We start from the raw sequence: 21,219 nt of genomic DNA, 5'->3' as shown, positions 1-21,219 counted from the left end.
AACTGTTCCTGTCAGCATTGCATAAATACCAGGTCCTTGGTGGCCATAAATTAATACTATGAAAAAAATAAAAATGTCACATGCATAAGAACATTATCAGTCTCCTGTTTTGTATTTGCGCAGGCATGATAATGTCGCAAAACCATCCTGTTGACTTGCGCAAATGTCACAATTGTAGCCGATGGTGGTTACTTGACCCTGGAAAAAGGGGCTGGATCGTGGAAGAGGAAACACTCGATGTGTGGGTCACTCTGTGGGGAGCAGTGTGTCCAAATACAGCATAGAGACTGGCACAGAGAAAAGCCCAGAACTTGACCACCACAGATGACCAGAACAACTAGCATATGGAACCAAGAGCATGGTGCAGTGTGAAAGACAGGTCTGTGTTAGTCGATCTCATTGTAAGAAGTGACTGGCACGATTTATCACCACCAATGAGTAAATATTTTAGTCAATGGTGGTGTCCATACGAGTCTCTGTGTACATTGTCTGTGGTAGCTTTTCATACAATTCTGCTGTGAGACCCACGGCAGCTTGTGTGTCCTTTTATATGTCCACAGATGGAATACTAATATGTCCAAGCAGTCAACATAGTTTTAGACTTTATCTGACAGTGTGACTTAACCATATTTGAAGATCAGACAATGTAACCTTGTTGGTCACCTCCTGAGGGGCTTCCCCATGGCTGGTGATTTGGTGTGACACCTCCCTTTAATTTGTTTATTCTTCTACATCCCCCATCAATTTTACTAAGAGTGTTGCTTTATTTACTCCTACCATTAAAATATCTCAAGTCCTTTATAATTCACTGTGGCCCGAAGGTGGGATGCAGAAAGATATCATCTCATCACTTGGTATTTCCCTGAGGACATCGACGTGTTTAGAGCTAGCCTACTTCCCCCATTTCAGGGTACTTTATCTTTCTTTTATAGCTGGTTGTATCCACTGATTCTATTTTTGCATCCCAAATGAACATCTAATGGTAGTTCTGGCTGTCCATCTCATTTACTTAAGAATAATTTTATTGCTTTGACACTCCCAGGATAGAGGAACCAATGAAATGGTAGTTTTGTCCCTAAAACTCGTTAATGAATCAATCCGTATAGCACAACATTGTTCATTGTTGTTGGCCATACTGACCAGCATGCTTCGTCACTGGATTGTTTCATGTGTCCACACTCACAGGTTCGTGGTGGCAATTCATAGTTGTGGACGTTTTGTGTTTCTACAGGGAGCCATAGAGGGCCAAAAATTATGTTGGAAGACAGATTTTAATTTGTACATTAAATAACTTACGATTTTGTGTGTAAGGTTGTATCAAACCAGTCATAAGACTAAGAGTTTTCTTGTGGGGTTAGTATATGTGGTTGAATTCAGAAATGTGAGAGGTTGTTGCATGACATAAATGTTTGTGAATCAGTCTTAATGAAACATCCCCCTCCTTCTCACACACACACACACACACACACACACACACACTTTCAGCTGCAGTAAATATAAAGTTACCATAAGAAAATTCCTGGCAGAAAATGCAATGAAAGAGATAAAGAGATACGGCAGTTTCTCACAAAACAGGGGGGTTGGGGGGGGGGGGGGGGTGATGTAGACTTGCTGTAATGCACTGAACATACAAATTTATAGGGGAATAAATTATTTTGAAGCTGAAAGGTCCATTCTTCCTGAGATTGCCTTCATACAGCTATTTATGTAGTAGTGTGACAATAACATCCTTCACTGTTTTGTCACCTCATTTCTGTGAATAAAATGCATAATTTTTTTACAGGTTAGCCATTGTAGCAAACAAAGCCTTGACTCATCAGTTCTCTTTGTTTTTGTTACTAAAAACATTTCAGTTATTCACATTACTGTGAATCTTTTCAGTGCTGTCTCTGTGTTTCATTTTATGTTTTTTTTATGCAATGTCATGTTTAAAGTGCTTTTTCTGTTACAGGTCTGAAAGTGGACTGAAGTGTTATGATCAGCTTCGTCGACGTTCAAGAGAAAGTAGGCAACAGAAATCAGATTGTATTGAAATGCTCAAGATTGTCTACAGCTGTTTAAAACGAAGAGATGCTTTGTTAAGAGACAAGGCATTTTCTGAACAGTTAACGTAAGTTTGCAAACAATGTAAAAGAGATATGTGAGTCATGTTTATGAGAGTAAATCAGTAATACTGTCAGACTCTTGAAATTGTTTCGTTCTGTGTCATCCATTTAAAAAAATAAAAAGAAAAAAGTGTAGAGTTAAATAGCTACATTACAAGGGGAACCTTTGAAACTTTAATTTCTTCATCCTGACAGTGGAGTTTGATGACTTCGTAGAGATATATTGGGAGGGAGGTGGGGGCAATAAATATTTAGCTGTTTTCTCTCATTTGCACCCTCTGCGAGGCACTTAAATGTGATTTGCAGAGCATCCATGTAAGTAACCAGATGCAGAGCAAAACACACAGTTTTGCTGTCAGATACTTCTGGACAGAAATAAAGAAGCATAATGTTATTAAATGTTATTTTAGATGTAATTAATTTAACCCTCGAATGGGCACACCTATGTGTAAAGTGTGCCAACCACGTGTAACATTGCCTTGTACTGTTACATTGTTGTTTTACAATTGTGACCCTGTACTTATCCCTTTCTTATTGCTTCAAATAATTTTGTCATCATGTCCAAGTGACCAGCAGTAATGTAAAATAAACAAGGAGCTAGGTGTGAAAAAATTTATGATCTGTGCAATGAAATGTCAGATTCAGAGGTAGCTGTACAAGCCCATAATGAGGCAGTTGTCTGCAATGTAATTAGTAATCAAATAAGCGTTTTGGTGGGATCTGATGCAACCGTGCTGTGTAATGCTCTGAGTGGGTCATTACTATGAGGTAACATTTGTCTGCAGCAACAGAATGATACAATGAAAGTTTATTTTATTAGTGTTTAATTGAACAGTGATTTAGCTGATACAATATAAGTTTATTGTATCATTGTTTAATTAAACAGTAATTAAACTGATTTTGGTCATACATGTTTACCTTGGTAGCATAAAGATGACTATTCACTACATGTGTACAAAGTACGCCACATGCTCTCTCATGTTATGAAAATTGACATGGCCGAGCAAGAGTTGTACATCCATCTGGTTTATAAAAAATTGAACATATTTTTGTAAGCAATCAGTATATCGTTTGCTGTGTAACTCATACATTCAACTTAATGTAGCCAAAATAAAATGTTAGAGACTTTGTTATTGCTCAGTGCTAGTTCATGATTTATTAAATATCCAAAATAAGCATTAGTTATTAGACGAACACAGTAACTGTTTTAGATGATTGGGGTCACATAATACAATTTATGTCATAACTTCAAGGAAACAGTTGCAATAGTACATAAATCTCAGTTACTTATAAAATTTATCATTTAATAATACAGTACAGATTTGAAATGATATACTCCTCTGAAGGAATTCTTTGAGACTACAGACTTGTTTAATAATAAAAAAGCTCTTCCAGTGCCATTTGGAAGCACCTTGCTTTTAAACTTCTTAATGACATTGGTTGTTTTGATCCCCACATAACAGGAGCTATTATCTGCAACTTGTGTGTTATGCTTTGCCAGGTGATATTCCCAAGTTAGATTTACAAATGTGTAATGATAGCTGTGCGAGTTATTTCTTTCTCATAGACATTTGTTTACTTAAGTCATTATAAATCTGACTGCATCCACTCTCCATTGCCTTATTTTGACGGACAATTGCTCTGTTCATATGTTGGGCTGTAGCCTATCACCATACTTAAATTCCATATGTGTAATATGGAAACATTATTGCAAAATATATCATACACCTATGTTCATAGTTGAAAACTTGTGATGATGTCCTTATTGTATTAGCTGAGTTTCGTAATTTTTGGTACAAAAATCAATGTGAAACTTGTATGAGAAGTAGATGTCTACCATCCCACCATGAAAGCTGTTTCCTCCAATTTTACATTGCCTGAGAAAAACATTAAACAACCAGTAGGTGGGGTCAAATGTCAATTTTAGTTTGTACACATGCACACCATCTGGAGTTATGTAATTGATTAGAGTTGCAAATCTCTGTACAGTAGACTTGTTTGTGTTTAGTGTTGCTACCAGATCTAGTGGGGTATATAAGGAATGTGAGCAGTGTGAGATGTTGAGTGGTTACAGTGAAGGATACAGAGGTGCTGCTTACTTGTGTTAGACAACATTACTGTTAACTGACAGACTTTAAAGAGGGTCTCGTGGTAGGTCTCCATTTGGCTGGCTGGTTGAATCAGACAATATCCAGATTTGTGGGGCATTTAGATGTGACAGTGGCTATTGTTCGACCACTCGGGATGTGGTGACAATTATACACATTATCAAGGTTCCTGTCAACTATGTCTGACTGCTTCAAGGGAGGATTGCTGTATTGTGCACCAAGCACATCTTAACTCCTTCACATTAGCACTGCCATCCACTAACCAATAATGAACTTCTTGTAACATTCTGCATCATCCTGCACAATTGATTGGAGACTACTAGTAGCCACACTAGGGAATTATGATTCAATGCACAGGTTGACGTTAACACTACAACAAAAATGGGAGCATTTGGAACGGTATCATCACCGAGAAGCATGGACTGCTGATGAATAGTGTCATATTCTGTTCAGTGATGAATCGTGGCTCTGCAATACCCCAGATGGCCATCACGGTAAGTATGGGGATGATCTTGTGAGAGGTCCCATTCATCTAGTGTTTTGGAGAGAGTCAACAGTGGCAGTGTTTCTCCTGGTGTCATCGTATGGAAAGCCATTGGCTATGTCTTCAGGTCACAGCTGATAGTGACTGAGGTAACTCATAGCACATTGGTACCGAGTGTCTGCAATGTCTCCCTGAAGTGGCAAGATCCGTGTGTCTTGTCTTGTGCGCTTGAAAGGTTGGCAGCACATGCAAGTCTTGCCTGCAGTGATAGAGTGACAGTGTACCACGTGCGTTACAGCTGTTAGTTGTGTTATTGTCTAGCTCTTGTGTACGCTGAGTGTGGTGAGACTGCATACTCTTGCAGAGAGAGTGTTTTTAGTAGAAGAGGTTTTCTATGCATGAGGGAGCATTATGGAGCATGTGAAGCGGCAATTTATTTTGTGTGTTCCTGCTTCGAGGTGTCCACATTGTGACACTGTAGGTGATTTTATTTGCAAATTCCAGACAACAGGTTCAGTTAATTCTACACCATGAACCGGTATGCCCACAATTTTAGCTGAGTGGAAGCTTGACAACATTTCGGACATTATGTTCTGGAGTCCAGCAAAGTCAGTGAGGAGCTTATCACAAGAGGCAAAGGTCTCTTGTAGGACAGCACATAAGGCTGTAACCAAAGAACTGGGGATGTACTCATATAAAATTATAAAATTACAAAATTACGGCTGTGCAGCTATTACATTATATGGACCATTCATAACAAACAGTTATTGTTAATGGTTTCAGGAATTTGTTAACTGACAAGTCACTGTTTTAAATAAAACCTTTTTCACTTACAAGGCTTGGTTTCACCTATCTGGCAACATTAATTCCCAAAATTCATGAATTGGGTCATTAGAAAATCCATGAGTCTTAAGAGAAACACCATTGCACACAGAGAGAATCAGAGTGTGGGTTGCCATAATGGTAGTGCAGATTATAGGTCCGATCATGTTCCTTACTACTGTCACTTCGGATGTTATTGTTGGCAGATAATTTATCTATTTATTGCCCTACTAAATGAAAATGAGATCAGTTGTTCATGTTTCCAACAAAACAATGCTATTGCTCATACAGCACACCAGTCCCTATGACTTTTAGAAAAAATCTTTGGCATCAGAGTAATTACGAAAGGTCTCTGACCTCCGTGCTCATGTGACCTCTGTGCTCACTGGATCTGTCTCCACTCAACTATTTCCTCTGAGGTCAGCTGTTGAAATAACCAAAAGACAATAGATGAACTAAAGACAACAATAATTCATTGCCTGCATTCAATTATACATTAAATATTTCCAGCACCTACTGTGATATTGGTGAGTACAATGTATTTGATTGTAATTATTACAGATAATTTATTTCATAGGTTTAATTGTGATAAGTTAGAGTCCCAACACAACTGCAGCAGCTAGCAGCAAATCCTGGCTACCAGCTTATAGAGCAATACGAATGTGCTGTCAATCTTACACATCCCACAAGGTGAGACACTTGGTGCTTGATGCTGCAGAGTGACTTTGTGGACACACTGTATGTTACGGACATCTTGTGTTCTCATGTGTTACCTCTGATGCGATGTTATAGTAGTGCCATTTTCCAACAGGACAATGCTTGTCCACACATGGCATGTCTCTATAAGGTGTCTGTGTGATGTTGAGGTGATCCCATCGCCAGCAAGATTCCCAGATCTGTCCCCGACATAATGTGTGAGAGGTTAGCTTGGATGTCACTCTGTCTAACTGCCAGAATCTAGGTTATCAAGGACCAGTTACAAAAGTTGTGTAGCTTGCCTCAGGAGTGGATTCAACGGCTCTGTGACACACTTCCTAATTGAAACAGAGCACACATCCAGACCAGATGAGGGGCAAAATCATGATGATGAAAGGGCCCATACTGCAAAATTCTGTGTAAATTTGACTCCGTATTCTAATCACTGAAATAACAGCACATACTCTCTGAAACTCTGAGTTTCATTTTGTTTTCTGCTCTCCTTCTGGGTGGTTAAAGTTTTTTTTTTTTTTTCAGGGAGCACTGTTCTGTGTGGTGATTAGATACAACACACCATTGCACATCTAGTGGTTTAAGTGAAGTACATTAAAAATACCTGTATTTTACTAATGTTAAGTGTAGGCTATTACTTGCAAAGTGATTTCTCAAGACAATTAAGGCACCAAAACAATTAATTGCCAAATCATCCTCATTTAATTGCCAGCTAACAGTATTGTTGTATCATCTGTATTGTTAAATAGTGTGCTGTTTTGCACTGTGGGTAGATCACACAATAAACACCTCAGAACAAATCTTTGAACACATCATACATTACAGTAGCAAAACTAGAAATATACTTTTTAATAACATAAATATCTTTGTGTTCAGTTATCACAATCCTATATCTGCATTGTAGGTGTAATTGTAATAGACATTTCACTATTTCTCTGATACTGCAAGGAACTCGGTGTGTGAATGGATGAATGTGGTTTATTTACTAGCATTTTATTAGAAACTGGGCCAGATGTATGTGACAGGTCTAGGAACAAACATGCCTCTCTTTCATTGCCATCTAAATCCCTTACAACTGGATGTATTAGATACATAAAGCAGATGAAGTTGTTGTTTCCCTTAATACTTTTTCTTTGATAAAAATGTTTCATTGCAATGATTTCAAGCACTTAGGCAGTTTGTAGTGTTGTCACTGCTGCATTTCTTGTACAATGGTTTGACTTTTGTCAAAATTAATTGATGTGGGAATCTAGCTTTATTTAAACTTACATTAAATAAGTAAACTAGAAAACACAATGAGTGAATGATTGAATTATTTTAAAATAATGGAGGTAATTCTATCCCACCCATATAGACTTTATTCTGTATTTTATTTATGTTTGTAAAATAGTTTTTGTTGATTGTGTTCCACAGCTTTTATAAATCATAGAAATGACATTATGTAATATGTGAAGGTGCTGCACAAATTATTTTGTATTATACAACCACTTTTGGTCACACAACATATTCCAGTACAAATTTTTGTTAGTAGCAGGAGTTGCATAACAAACCATAAAACAAATGTTAAAATATAATATTTGTAAATAATTTTTTCATCCAAAGGTAGATGACTGGAGTGTCAAATAAAATATAATAAAAGAAATAATTTGTAAAATAGCTTCATGTCTTAACACAATGTCATTTCTGTGATTTGTGATTCTCTATTTCACCTCATATTTTTGCACCTGTTCTGGCTTTCAGTAGATCGCAAGAACAGGGTTCATGCATAAGATACCTGAATTGATAAAATGTTTATTAAAAGTATTATTAATTGTATAAGGGTCTACAACGTTTATGTTTTCACTGTTGTGTTGTAAAAATTTTCCCAGCAAATTAAATGTTTGGAAAGATTTCGGGATTGCAGCCAGTTGTCATACCCTTCATTCCACAATATTTCAACTGAACACTTGCCAGTCATCTTCAGGTGAGCCATCGAAGACTGACAAAGATGTTATCCGCTCCATCTTATATAGCATACTGATAGTATTGCTGCACATGCGTCAGATTCACGGTGACAGAAGGACCACACCACCCAGCGGCAGCGCCCTTGCTAGTGCAATTGCAAGGATCAGCTGTCTTCAGTGGTGCCACTTGCTGCAGTTATCGGAGTATTCTGGTGTCTTCGTCTGGAGCAAATCTCGGAGATGACGGGACTCCATGCATTATCCAGCTGATAGCTGCTGTTGCGGTTCATTAGATTTTCCGCAATGTGTATTTCAATGGATTGTTTTATAACGGAGTCCCAAAAAGGTGTTGTGGCCAAAATTAATGTTTTGTGATACTCCATTGAATGTTCATTGGAGTTAAAATGTTCCTCAACAGCAGATTGCTGGGTTGCAGAAGGCGAGTGCAACGTTTATGTTCTATAATATTCTTCCACTGTGTGTGTTTTTTGTCCCATATAGGCCCTAACACACTGGCAAGGTATTTTGTAAATTCACGCCTTCCACAATAACAAATTATCCTTCACTGATCTCAGCAGGTCCGAAATCTTAGGTGATGGGTGTAAAATCATTTTCACCTGGAACTTATTAAGGATTCTTGCTATTTTGTAGGAAATATTTCCAATGGAGGATGATCCCTCAAAAATGCATGTTTTGAATGTATAATTTTTGGTCATAGCATGACAGAAAACAGCTAGTACCCACAAACCAATTTCAGTTTTTTACTGAGTTTTTACTTGCTGTTACACATCTGCGATTTTAAAAAACTGATGAATTCGATTGCCACAAATTATTGCATGAACATCATATTGTACATTTAATTTCCTTAGCTTAAACAGATTTTGTCCAAAGTAGCGATTTTTAATTTTATATGCCAATTACGTGTGTTTTTGCTCATATTTTGGGGGTTTTAACATTTTTCTCAATTCTGCTTTTTCCTCAGTTGTGCATTTTTTAAGTCTGGACTGCACGAAAATGTAAAACAGTGGATTCACTGTATTTATCTGCAGTCTGTCCTCTCTGGACACAGCAACACTGCAAATGCAGCCATTTGTGTTGTTGTGTTAATGGCACCTTTCTGGACACAGCAACACTGCAAATGCAGCCATTTGTGTTGTGGTGTTAATGGCAGCCTACTCATGGGACGGTAATTTCCTAGTCTGGCTGGTGATAATCTCCGAGCAGTGATGCAGGATGACAGAGATTGTTACTGGAAGGCCATTACTTGTTGTCAGATTTAGATACAGATGTGAAGGGGTTAAAATGTGATTTGTGTACAATACAGCAGTCTTCGCTTGTGGTGGTCGGATGTGGTCAACCAAATTCTTGACTAGAATGCTTGTCATCGCATTCGCATGCAGTCCTACATTGGGCTACTGCTACCTTCAGGTGCCTCACAAATCTGGAAACTACACAATTTGACTGACTGTCGAAATGAAGACCCCTTTCCAACTCTGTCATGTGCTCATAACGTTGTCTCACACAAGTACGTGGCGTCTCAGTGTCGTCTACAGTGATCACTCAACATTTGATGCTGTTGACATTCGTATATACTCTACTAGGCCTGGGAACAACATTAAACGTGAACAGCAGTAATGCACTCTCATGGCCATTCTGTATTTTCACAGAGAATTGCAGCTCTAATCATTTATGTACCGAAAGATTGTGTGTACATGTCTGAAGTTGAATTGACAACTGACTGTGTCTTCTAGGTGCTTCACTTTTCTTGTCAGGCAGTGTAGTTTATAAACTGAACCAGTGTATATTAGAGTTCCCTATAGTTTACAATTCTGCAGATATTGACAAACATATTACTTAATGTTTCAGAACCTAATATATTAAAATGTGGATAATTGCTTGCTAAACATTTGTCATTTTAAAAAGTATTTGGGTTGATGGATATTGCTTCAAGCCACCTGACCCATTTCTTAATATAACAGTTCATTGTATAGATTTAAGTTTATACTTACCAACCTCTTATTTGTGAAGCCAGTTATTAAGAGTTTCTGTTTTGGATAGAAATTTCTGGCTGGTTGAATCAAATTTCGTGTTCCACAGAAGATTACATCACATGCAATAAAAATTTTTATAATAGCGATATGTTAATTTACAGCTGTTGAAATAGAAAAGGAAACTTTGAATAAACAACAAAAATATATTTAGTCAATCAATAAAGCTCTGAATTATCAAATTGACAAAGATGCCTCAATAAAATATGCTTGGTTTACAAGTCGTGTAACTATTCAAAGCAAAGACAGATGCTTTACACTTGTAGTGAGGTGGGACAGCAGTTCCAAACATGGTGGCACCTGCCCCTCATGCCATGTGATGTCAGTTGATCCTGTAGTGGGACAGAGCTGCTATGAACATGCCTTCTGTGCATGGGTCACTCTGGGCCTTTCTTGAAGATTCTCGATGCTGCCATTGAATCTATATAAGCAAAAAACTGTGCCAACCCGAACAGTCAGTGGTTTTAACTCTTGATGATGATGTGGAGACAACTATCAAAAGCTCAAGTGACGTGTGGGTTGTAATGTGAGAAGATTTTGTTGAGGAAATTTGCACAAAATCATATTTATGAACTGGAGTAGTCAAGGAAGAGTTGCAGTGGGTGGAGAACTAGGCACTGTAAAAACTCATGCTTATTGAATGGAGTGTGTGTGTGTGTGTGTGTGTGTGTGTGTGTGTGTGTGTGTGTGTGTGTTGGTCAGAAAGAAAAGCAGACAGATAATGGTGAAATGAAAATTCTTACCACCAGCTTGGAAGCTTTTACTGCATGTTATTTAGAAAATAGCATACTTCAAACTGAAATAATTGATTGAATGATTACTGTAAGAGGATTATCACAGCTTCCCGAAACTCAGTGTACAAAGTAATACACTTGAATTATATAATTAATTATGTAATGGAACATTATTATCAAGTTAAAAGTCACAAGAGTTTTTTAAAAAATAATTGATCATGCCGATAAATGTGAATCAGACGTAAAATAAACAATCAAATGAAATGCCCTCCCCCTCCCCCCCCCCCCCCAAAAAAAAAAATTACTAATACAGCTACACAACACTAAACATGAAAGTAAACAGATTAAGGTGTAACCTGTGTGTACTGTTTTTGGGTTTGGTGAAATACGAAATCAGTGAAGAAGCTATCATTCATGGGTAAAATAAGAACCGTTTTTATTGAATTATTCACAAGTTTTAGAAAATATGTGCTTACTGATAATGTATAAGTGCAGTCATAATGACTCAGAAGGAAATATTATAAAATTAAAATTCATGGCTAAAATAAGAAGTGTTTTTATTGAATTATTCACAATTTTTAGAAAACATGTTCTTATTGATAATGCATATGCACAGTAATAATGACCTGTAAGGAAATATGATGTAATTATTATATTTATTGGAATAACACCCATAATACATGTAATTTTAGGTTTTAGGTTTCAGTGGCAAAGGAATAAGGATGTTGAAGTTTGATGGAAATATTATAATGATGTAATGTGAAATGAAAACAGAAACTAGAACTTACAAGAAAGGAAACAGAATAGACAAAAATGGTACACTGTGAGAAATCAGTCAGTTCAAAGTACAAGAAGATAGTACTGTATTAAGAGGTGGCTGTGGCATGAGATTATGCAAAAGTGATTAGAATGAAATAATTCACAACATACTAGAAGTATTTCATTTCTGTGCATTGGGTGTAGCAATCAAATTGAAATGCGTATACAGTAATTTAAAAGGGTGTGCAATAAACATAGCCAAATTTTGTCTACCTTAATTCCATGAGCTAAATCTCTTTATTGTCTTTCATATAAGTAGCAGAATCTTCAAACAAGCTTACACACTTTAAAATGTACCAGAATACTTTTCTCCCATGCTGAATTACCTTGTTCTTTTGTTACTAATTTTTTACATTTGAAACTTTGTGAATTACTTTTCTTAAATTGACAATTTTATTTCTTATTGTATTTAATTAATAGAAATTATTTATAAGTTAATTTATCATCATTATAATTATCATTATTCTCTCAGATTACTTGCTGTTCTTCAAAAAGATCTTGAGATGCTCGACAATCCCATCAACAGAGCAATTGAATTAATAGAAAAAATCAGTGTTGAACTGAAAGAGGAACAACTGAAGAGACAAAATGACATTTGGAGGTCTGTAATGGGACAGGTAAGTCACTGTTTCACAGATTTTTAACTAACATATTTTTCTGTAGCTGATTTGAAATTACTGTGTGGAAAACACACACACACACACACACACACACACACACACACACACACACACACGAGGGGGGGGGAGGTAGAGAGAGAGAGAGAGAGAGAGAGAGAGAGAGAGAGAGAGAAGCCAAACTCGTGCCATTTACCTAACAAGCTTACGGTGCTGAAAACTCACACCTCCCTCCTCTTGCCTTGCGAAAGAAAGATAAGAACACCTGTGGCAGTTTGACACTGCACCTTTAATTATAAAATGTTATGTGGTTGTCATGACTAGAAATCATTCTTCCCTGCTTCTTTTTTCCTTCTTCTTTTTGTGATAATAGCGAAGGAATGAACCACCTAATGTGAGTATTCTTAAACACAGATTCTACATGCAAGTGCCTTTGTTGATATCATGGGCAACAAGATATGCTGTGTAAGATCTTTCAGAGACAAAGTTGCAAGTTACCCCTTGTAATGTAGTGTAAGTGCAGTTTTCCTGATGGACATGCAAGCATCTCCACATAAAAACAGTTTGTGGTCTTTGATATTAAGTATTCGTACACTAAAAATGAATGAGGCTGCTCCAGTGCCACAGTGTGGCTGATAGAGTTAAGCATTTCAGCTATGTTGGTAGTGGGTTGTGCTGATTAGAAAGAAATTACATGACTTAATTGATTTAGTACTGTTTTGAGTTAATATCCCATATAGTCACTCCTTTCAAACAAACACCCACCATTTTATTGAATAGGTTTCTGGGTAAACAAGGGAATATGAATGCTGTATTTACTTTCTGTAGGTTAATTGCACCACCAAAAGTGCATAAAGTAGCTGGACAATGCAAAGGCTGTGCATGTTTGAAGCCCCTACAGAGTTTTCTTTACCTGTTAACCTCTTGCTCATAAAAATGATACTCTTTAGTGTTTTTAAACTTCGGAATAAATGATTGTTATTTGTTTATATATTATATGTTTTGTTTTCTTCCTTGCATTGCAGGATGCTACACAGAATTCTGTCGGTCATGTTTCACCATCTCCAAGTCTGTACTTGGATGAGTTGAAAGAGCTTCAAGTTCCTGAACTGACTGTGACTGATTTCAAGATTGGCAGTTTCATGCCAGATCGCAACCTTGCAGATGGAAATCTTAGCAGAACTCACTCAAGAGAGGAAACCCCAACTCCAAATGAACTGAGAGTCTCCAGAGAGTCATCACCACATCTTGCGGGCAGAGTGTCGCCATTTGCTGTCTCAGATGCTACAACTATTGTTCAAGATAATTTTGAGCTCAGGTTCAGGTGGGAACTGTTACGAAAAAACATTTTCCTTCAACTTCAGCTTCATATTTCCTTTTGGTGCTTTTTTTGTGTCTGTGAGGTATAACTCTTGCTTTGTGATATACACTAACGTCTGGAAGTTCAGAATAATTGGGACGAGAAGTACATGGAAAGCAAAAATGTGAGTAATGGCAGATGACAAAGATGTTCTCCAAACAGGAATTGTGGTTTCTGTAGGGAAGAAGTGCTTCTCGACTTTAGCAGCAAATGCTACAAAGACAAGGAAAAGCATTAGATATTAATAATACCTGTCATGTTTGTAGTTTCATTATATTCTGTGATGAAGCAAGCAGTTTAATGCAGTAGAAATACCATTTGGAGGGTTGAACTCTCAGACTACTTAAAGCAGGTGAGTTGCAGACCACAGTTTCGGAAGTGTTGAATGCGTCACAAATTGTCATTTTTAGGCTTTAGCTACAATTCTGAGGGACAAGAAATCAAAAGATGTAATAACATATGCAAGTCAGTTGTCTTGCAGGGCTTACAGCTACATCCGAAGTTGAAGTTTCCAACAAACTGTATTTTGTCAGGAGTGTGTTGTCAGAAGCTCAGAGCGTTTGATCTATATGTTAAACATCAGGCAGTAGTGTGTCCTCCCCATGTGGCTGTGCAGTGATTGACTTGTTTGTTGTGGAGTCCACAAGATTAAAATTTGACCACATACAAGTGGAGCAATATAACAGATAAATTCCACATCAGTTTTCAGAACAGTTGTCATTCTGCTTTTGTTAGGAGATAAAATGGTATCTGGCAGAATCTCAAGAACATAGTGGAAAATCTATTTGTTACTGATGGTGGGATCCTCATGTGGGAAGGCATCGTATAGGAAAGGGCTTTGTTGGAGTTGGGAGTTGGTTGTAGGAATATTTTTATTGCTCAGATTTAGAGAGGTGATATATACCAAATATGTGTGACTTTGCAGTGGTAATGTTTGGTTGGACTTCCTTTTCATTGACAATAATGCCCATCTACGTTGAGCTGTTGTAGTGGATTCATTTTGCAAAGGTAAAAGTATCCAGCACACTGATTGATCGATGAGATCTTCAGATCTGAACCCTATACAGCGTGTCCAGGATGCACTGGGGGCACCTCCTACCAGATCTTTGTCAGGACTGGGATTGATTGTCTGTAGAGCTGTTGAGTTACCTGATAAAGAGCATGCCCCATCACTTCCAGTTATATGATGTTAGTATTGTGTAATTGTAATCATGCACTGTTGAATTAGCAATAGCTACTGAGTTGAAGAGAGAGCACTCATATTGTCGTAGTAAATGGAATAATTCTGTAGAACAAATGACTGAGAGGCAGGCTGTGGAATTTCAGCTCTTTTGCACAAGCCAAGTTGTGAACATGTCCTATACAAGGGTGCATATCAACTCTGATATCATGCAAACACTCGATTTTTCAAATGAAAGCATGTTAAGGGCGCACCTTGAATAATTCGATTTGGGAAAACTTCCACCACCAGAGTTAGCTGCTACAGGAAACAACTTGCTGATGTTAGGGTTCTGTCAACTATCACAAATTGTAATAGCATTTTAAAATGACCACAGTACAGCAAATCATTTGCCAGTACTCAAAGCTGGACAACAACCACAACTGATGGGGAGACATACCAGCCAGAAACACTTCACTGTTACATGGTACAGGAGGCCCTGAATTGTATATGTACCTCTGCTCTCTGCACATTGCCGTATACAAATTCGAATAGGCACAAGAACATTTCCATTCGATGCTGGACCCATCGAAAAGTTTGCCTGAATTGATTAATTCTGATATAGATTGGTACATGACAATAACAGGGTATCAGCTTGCTGTGAACACTGTGAAGCGATGCATCCTGTGGACACCATTCCGGCAGGGGTGAAGATAGTCTTGTGTGAAGGTTGTTTACATTGGATGACAGGTGAACGTCCTGATACTTCTGTCACCATTTATCCCTGGCAAAAAATTCAGGTACCTAATCTGTGGTCATGTGCATCTGTTTTTTGCCCTGTAGTTATCTGCAGGGGACCTGTTCCTTCAGCACACCTCCCATCTTGTTGCCAGATTCAAGTGAAATCGTAATACGGTTTTATGGAGAGTACTCTGTGGCATTGATCCGTAGCTTGCATTTATCATTAATTTCTTTCACAGTGCAAATGTGACTAGAAAAAGCACACATGACTCCCAGGTACAAGAAGTGCAAAACAAACCTACATAGTTACAGACCAGTATCCTTAACTTCATTTTGCTGCAGAATTTTTTTGAAAATTCTAAACTGAAGTATAATAAATTATCTTGAAAGAGGAACGCTTCTAACTACTAATCAGAGCAAATTTAGAAAGCATTGCTCTTACGTAAATAACTTGCTCTTTTGTTGCACAATATGCTGCAAACCATGAATGGAAGGCAACAGGCATATTCCCTATTCCTAGAGTTCTGGAAAACATTTGCCACACTACCTCGCTGCAGACTGAAAACAAAGGTGCAAGTATATGGTGTAGGTTCTCAGATATGTCAGTGGCTCAAAGACTTTTTAAGTAACAAAACCAAATACGTTCCCTGAATGGTGACTGTTCAACAGAGAAAAGGGTGTTGTCAGAAATGCCCATGGAAGTTGATCAGACTGCTCTTGGTCTCTATATGCATAAACAGTTTGATGACTGGTATGGTGTATGGAAAAGTGTCATCATTGAGTGACTGTGTGAGGATACCGGCTGCCTTAGACAGAACTGCTATTTATTGTGATGAATCACTGGCAGTTTGCTCTAAATGTGGAACTATGTGAATTAATGCAGGTGCATAGGAAAAACAATCACATAGTTTTCCAATACTGTATTAATCGTGTACTGCATGACACAGTCACACCTATTAAATATATAGCCATAAACTTGCAAAACAATGTGAAATGGAAAAAGCACATAAGGCTGGTAGTAGGGAAGGCAAGCAACTGACCTCAGTTAATTGGCAGAATTCCAGGAGAATGTAGCACATGTTTAAAGGAGATCGCGTATAGAAAACTTGTGCAACCAGTTCTACTTGTGTGTTTGGTATCCCCAACAGATCAGATTAAAAAGAGAGATATTGAAGCATCTTAGAGGCGTGCTACTAGATTTGTTACCGGTAGATTCGGTCAACATGCAAATATAATGGAATTGTTACGGAAACTTCAAATGGAAATCCCTGGAGGAAAGATGAAATTCTTTTCATGAAACACTATTCAAAAATTCGTTTTGTAAATGAACACTGCCTTTCTTGCTGCAATGTATTTTATTTCTTCCAGACATGTTTCACCTTTTACTTTAAGGCATCTTCCGTGCAATCTAGAATGATGTTTTGTTTTGATGTGTGATATTTGTAGATTGTAATACAGTTCACATGTTCCTTTATGTAAATAAGTGATTACTTACAGTTCTTTGTGTTTTTGGTTGGTATCTGCATTTCCTTTTATCTGATCACATGCTGGAGGCTGCACCAAAACTTCAGTTATGAAACATAAGCATATTTTCAGGTTATGAACTTTTTTCTTGACAATTTTTATACTGTTTGCCCTTAGTGCAATGGAAAACTATTAGTCTCCTGTCACTAGTTGTAGTTTACAAGGTCAAACAATAAGAAAATTGTGAAGGAAAAGTTTGTAACATGAAAACATGCCTATGTTTCATAGGTGAAGTTATAGTGCGACCTCCAGCATGTGACTAGATGAGAGAAAATGCAAATGCCAACCAAAAATGCGAAGAACTGTAAGTAATCACTTGTTTGTGAAAAAAAATTGTGAATTGTTTTATTATCTACAAATATAACATGACAAAACGAAACTATATCATTCTAGATTCCCCTGAAGACACCTTAAAGTAAAAAAGTGAAATGCATCTGCAAGAAATAAAATATATTGCAGCAAGGAAGCTAGTTTTTATTTACAAAACGAATATTTCTGTGCGTGATGCTGATGATGCCCAAGTGAACAAACTTACTATTGAAAAAGTTTGGAGAACCAGCATTTGTGACTGACTACAGAACAATTCTACTGCCATCAGAATACTTGTACATCTCGTGTGAAGACCACAAAGACAAAATAAGAGAAATCAGAGCTTTTATATTTTTATTAGTGTTTCCCTTATTGCATTTGGAAATGGAACAGATAAGGAAGTGACTAGCAAATGGTACAACATACTCTCTCCCATTCACTATGTTGTGACTTTTGGAGGGTGTACGTAAATGTAAAGAATCGTTCCAATATGGTTTGGTGGACAATCCACAGGCACAGGAAAGTGATAGTTTGGCTACCCATATGCAACTGACTTCAGTCCTGGGATGTCTTAAGGTGAGAATGTTCATGTCTCAGCTGTGATGGGTCTTCTGGGTCTTGTGTAATCTACTACCACAGTATATCAGTGCTACTAGACAGGGGTGCTCATGATTGCATTTCCCTTATTAAGTGTTGTAACGCAAGAGGTAAATACACTTTTGTTAATTTTTTAAAAAAGGTAAACCTTCAACATTCTGCCCTTGACTCAACATAACTCTTGCACACAAATATAGGCACTGTACAATTTGTATTTGTGTGTTTTGTTATGTGAACTCTATTTCACGTAGAGTATGATTTATGTGAAAAAGTAATATTGCTCACTCCGAGGGCGAGGAGAGGGGCACTTGTTACAGGAAACGGACTGACTGACAGCAACATGTAAAAGTAGAGTGCAACAGACAGAAAGGAAACAAAAGACCAGCATGTCTGTTTCTGTTGCAGGCCTGGATGCATATATTTGTATGTTATTTAGTTTTATCCTTACGTATCTAATTCAGTGACCACATCACTTACCAATCACAATTCGAGTTAATTATAAAGCTTTCGAAAATCTCAATACTTAAAAACAGTAACTTAAAGTTAGTCATTTCAGATAACGTATGATTCCACCAAGTTAGAATAGTACTTACCAGTAGTACTTTCCTCTAATTTATTTGCTCTAATACAGTAAATGCTGCTGTTTTGATGAACTATGTGTGGTACTTTGCACAGTGCTGACATAAAGCAAATTTCACATGTATAAGAAGTACAAAAAATGTATTTGTGAAGTTTGTAAAGGTAGAAAGGTATGTAACGTTAGTTAAGAGCCTTAATTTTGGTCACTTGTAGCCCAAACAAGAAGTTTTTGCAGGATCACCTTTCTGAAATCATCTATACAGTGATGTAGGTTAAAGTCCCTAAATTTCTTACCCTCCAGACATTCACCCTGGCTGGCCCTCATTTGTGAGTAACTGATGAAAAAATTTTGTAATTTCACATGATCCCCTTCAGCTGTAAAAGAGGGATCTGTAACATTCTGCAGTGTAATGTTTCCAAACGTATATTGAAAAACAGTATTTTCACACTCTCTCATTAAAAGATCACAATCTACAATTTGGAAATATGCTGAACATCCATTTCCAAAAGTCAGGTATAGGATAAGCTGCTCAACTTATTGCTGTGGACCGTGTAGGGGTGATGGCAACAAGTAGGAGATAGCTGCTGAGGGCGAAGTACATTGGGGACTTTGTGGGCCCCGAGGCCACTGTGATAGCCATGAAGACCTCAGCAGAACCCTGAAATGTCATCCCACACATGCTGATCAGCTGACACTGCAGGTAATTACAAACAAAAGTGACAGAGTACTTAGAAAGAAAATAAAACTCGAACTAAGATTTGAAGAATTTAGATGGATTGTGGACTATAGACGCTCTGTGAGCAGAAATCCATAGGTTGCCAGTTCGAATTCAGCCCAGAGGAAATATTTCTACAGCTGTAGCTCGGAAGGTCAGCTGATACACAAGTTAACGATTGTTCTTAGCGCGAAATTCTCCTTCACTGTATTGAATTTTCACCTGGGTGACAGTCAACGCAAGGAGGAGCCCAAAGCCCTTATGTGCCATGAGACGATTATGATTATTCATAGAGACAAAGTGAGTAATATACAAATGATTGAATATTACTTCTGCAACTAGTTATATTTTGGTCACGATAAAATTGAAATGTATGTTTTGGAGATTGAATATTACTTCTGCAACTAGTTATATTTTGGTCACGATAAAATTGAAATGTATGTTTTGGATTACTGAAAGTTTTCTAATGTGTGGTATTTTACTGTAATCTGTGGTGACAAATAACAAACTTAAAAAAAAAAAAAAAAAAAAAAAAAAAGGTAAGGTGGTGACCTCACATTCAAGATGATGTAGATTCAAACCTCTTGAGGTGTGTTGAATTCTTTTTTATTTTTACATCTTTATCAAAATGACTTTGATCAAAAATTTTATTCGGTTAATTGCATTAATTGTAATTTTTTAAACTTCTATTGCTTTGTCACATCATTTTAATCACCGTATTAACTTTTACAATTGCTTTCATTTTTCCTTCCTATTATTATTTTTGCAATTGGGTTCTTTGTGTGCATGAATTTAATTATTTTTATTTATCTGTCATAATATTTATACATTTGAGAGTGCTGATATATAGATTAAAAAACAAAACATGAAATAATCTATTTACATCGACTGTGCAGTTGTGTCAAAATTATATTTTTCATTAGAAGACTTATCTCTTTTTGGATGGTTGACTTTGTTAAAACATTAGACTATCAATTCTTAGCCCGCTTTTCGTGGTCGTGTGGTAGCGTTCTCGCTTCCCACGCCCGGGTTCCCGGGTTCGATTCCCGGCGGGGTCAGGGATTTTCTCTGCCTCGTGATGGCTGGGTGTTGTGTGCTGTCCTTAGGTTAGTTAGGTTTAAGTAGTTCTAAGTTCTAGGGGACTAATGACCACAGCAGTTGAGTCCCATAGTGCTCAGAGCCATTTGAACCATTTTTTATCAATTCTTATTCCACTGTGGACAAAGTAACACAGATGAAGTTTTAAATGAAACAAAGGTTTATAAATAAAATGAGATTCAAGCAAAAAGAGAAACCAAAATAATGAATGCAATAACATGGACAAAAATATAGGATGATAAAACAGAAGACATTAAATTGCAGTTAATACATGAACCACAAACAATTGACATTGCTGTTGGTAGGGTGCCTCACCGATACAGATAGCTAGACTATAGGTGCAACCATGACGGAGTGGTATCTGTTGAGAGGCCAGACAAATGTTTGATTCCTGTAGCCTGGCAGCAGCCTTTTCAGTATCTGCAGGGGCAACAGTCTTGATTATTTGACTGATCTGGCCTTGTAAGTTTAACCGAAATGGCCTTGCTGTGCTTGTACTGCGAACGGCTGAAAGCAAGGGGAAACTACAGCCATAGTTTCTCCCGAGGGCATGCAGCTGTACTGTATAGTTAAATGAGGATGGCGTCCTCTTGGGTAAAATATTCTGGAGGTAAAATAGTCCCCCATTCGGATCTTTGGGTGGGGACTACTCAAGAGAATGTTGTTATCAGGAGAAACAAAATTGGTGTTCTAAGGATTGGAGTGTGGAATGTCAGATCTCTTAATCAGGCAGGTAGGTTAGAAAATT

The 21,219-nt window shown here is 37.4% G+C and overlaps 1 protein-coding gene across 6 annotated transcripts in view; it reads left to right on the top strand.

Annotated features, from left to right (window-relative positions):
• Positions 1-21,219, top strand: part of LOC126101121 (inhibitor of nuclear factor kappa-B kinase subunit alpha) — a 168,447-nt gene that overhangs the window by 140,879 nt on the left and 6,349 nt on the right. For all 6 annotated transcript variants that reach the window (XM_049911806.1, XM_049911802.1, XM_049911805.1 and 3 more), the window contains exons 13-15: positions 1,952-2,110; positions 12,244-12,388; positions 13,414-13,712. In XM_049911806.1, the coding sequence (XP_049767763.1) occupies positions 1,952-2,110; positions 12,244-12,388; positions 13,414-13,712 (603 nt within the window). The remainder of the gene's footprint in view (positions 1-1,951; positions 2,111-12,243; positions 12,389-13,413; positions 13,713-21,219) is intronic.

This window comes from Schistocerca cancellata, chromosome 9 (assembly GCF_023864275.1).
Source record: "Schistocerca cancellata isolate TAMUIC-IGC-003103 chromosome 9, iqSchCanc2.1, whole genome shotgun sequence".
NCBI lineage: Eukaryota > Metazoa > Arthropoda > Insecta > Orthoptera > Acrididae > Schistocerca > Schistocerca cancellata.
The sequence above is the reverse complement of the archived record's forward strand: the minus strand, read 5'-3'. Positions and strand labels throughout refer to the sequence as shown.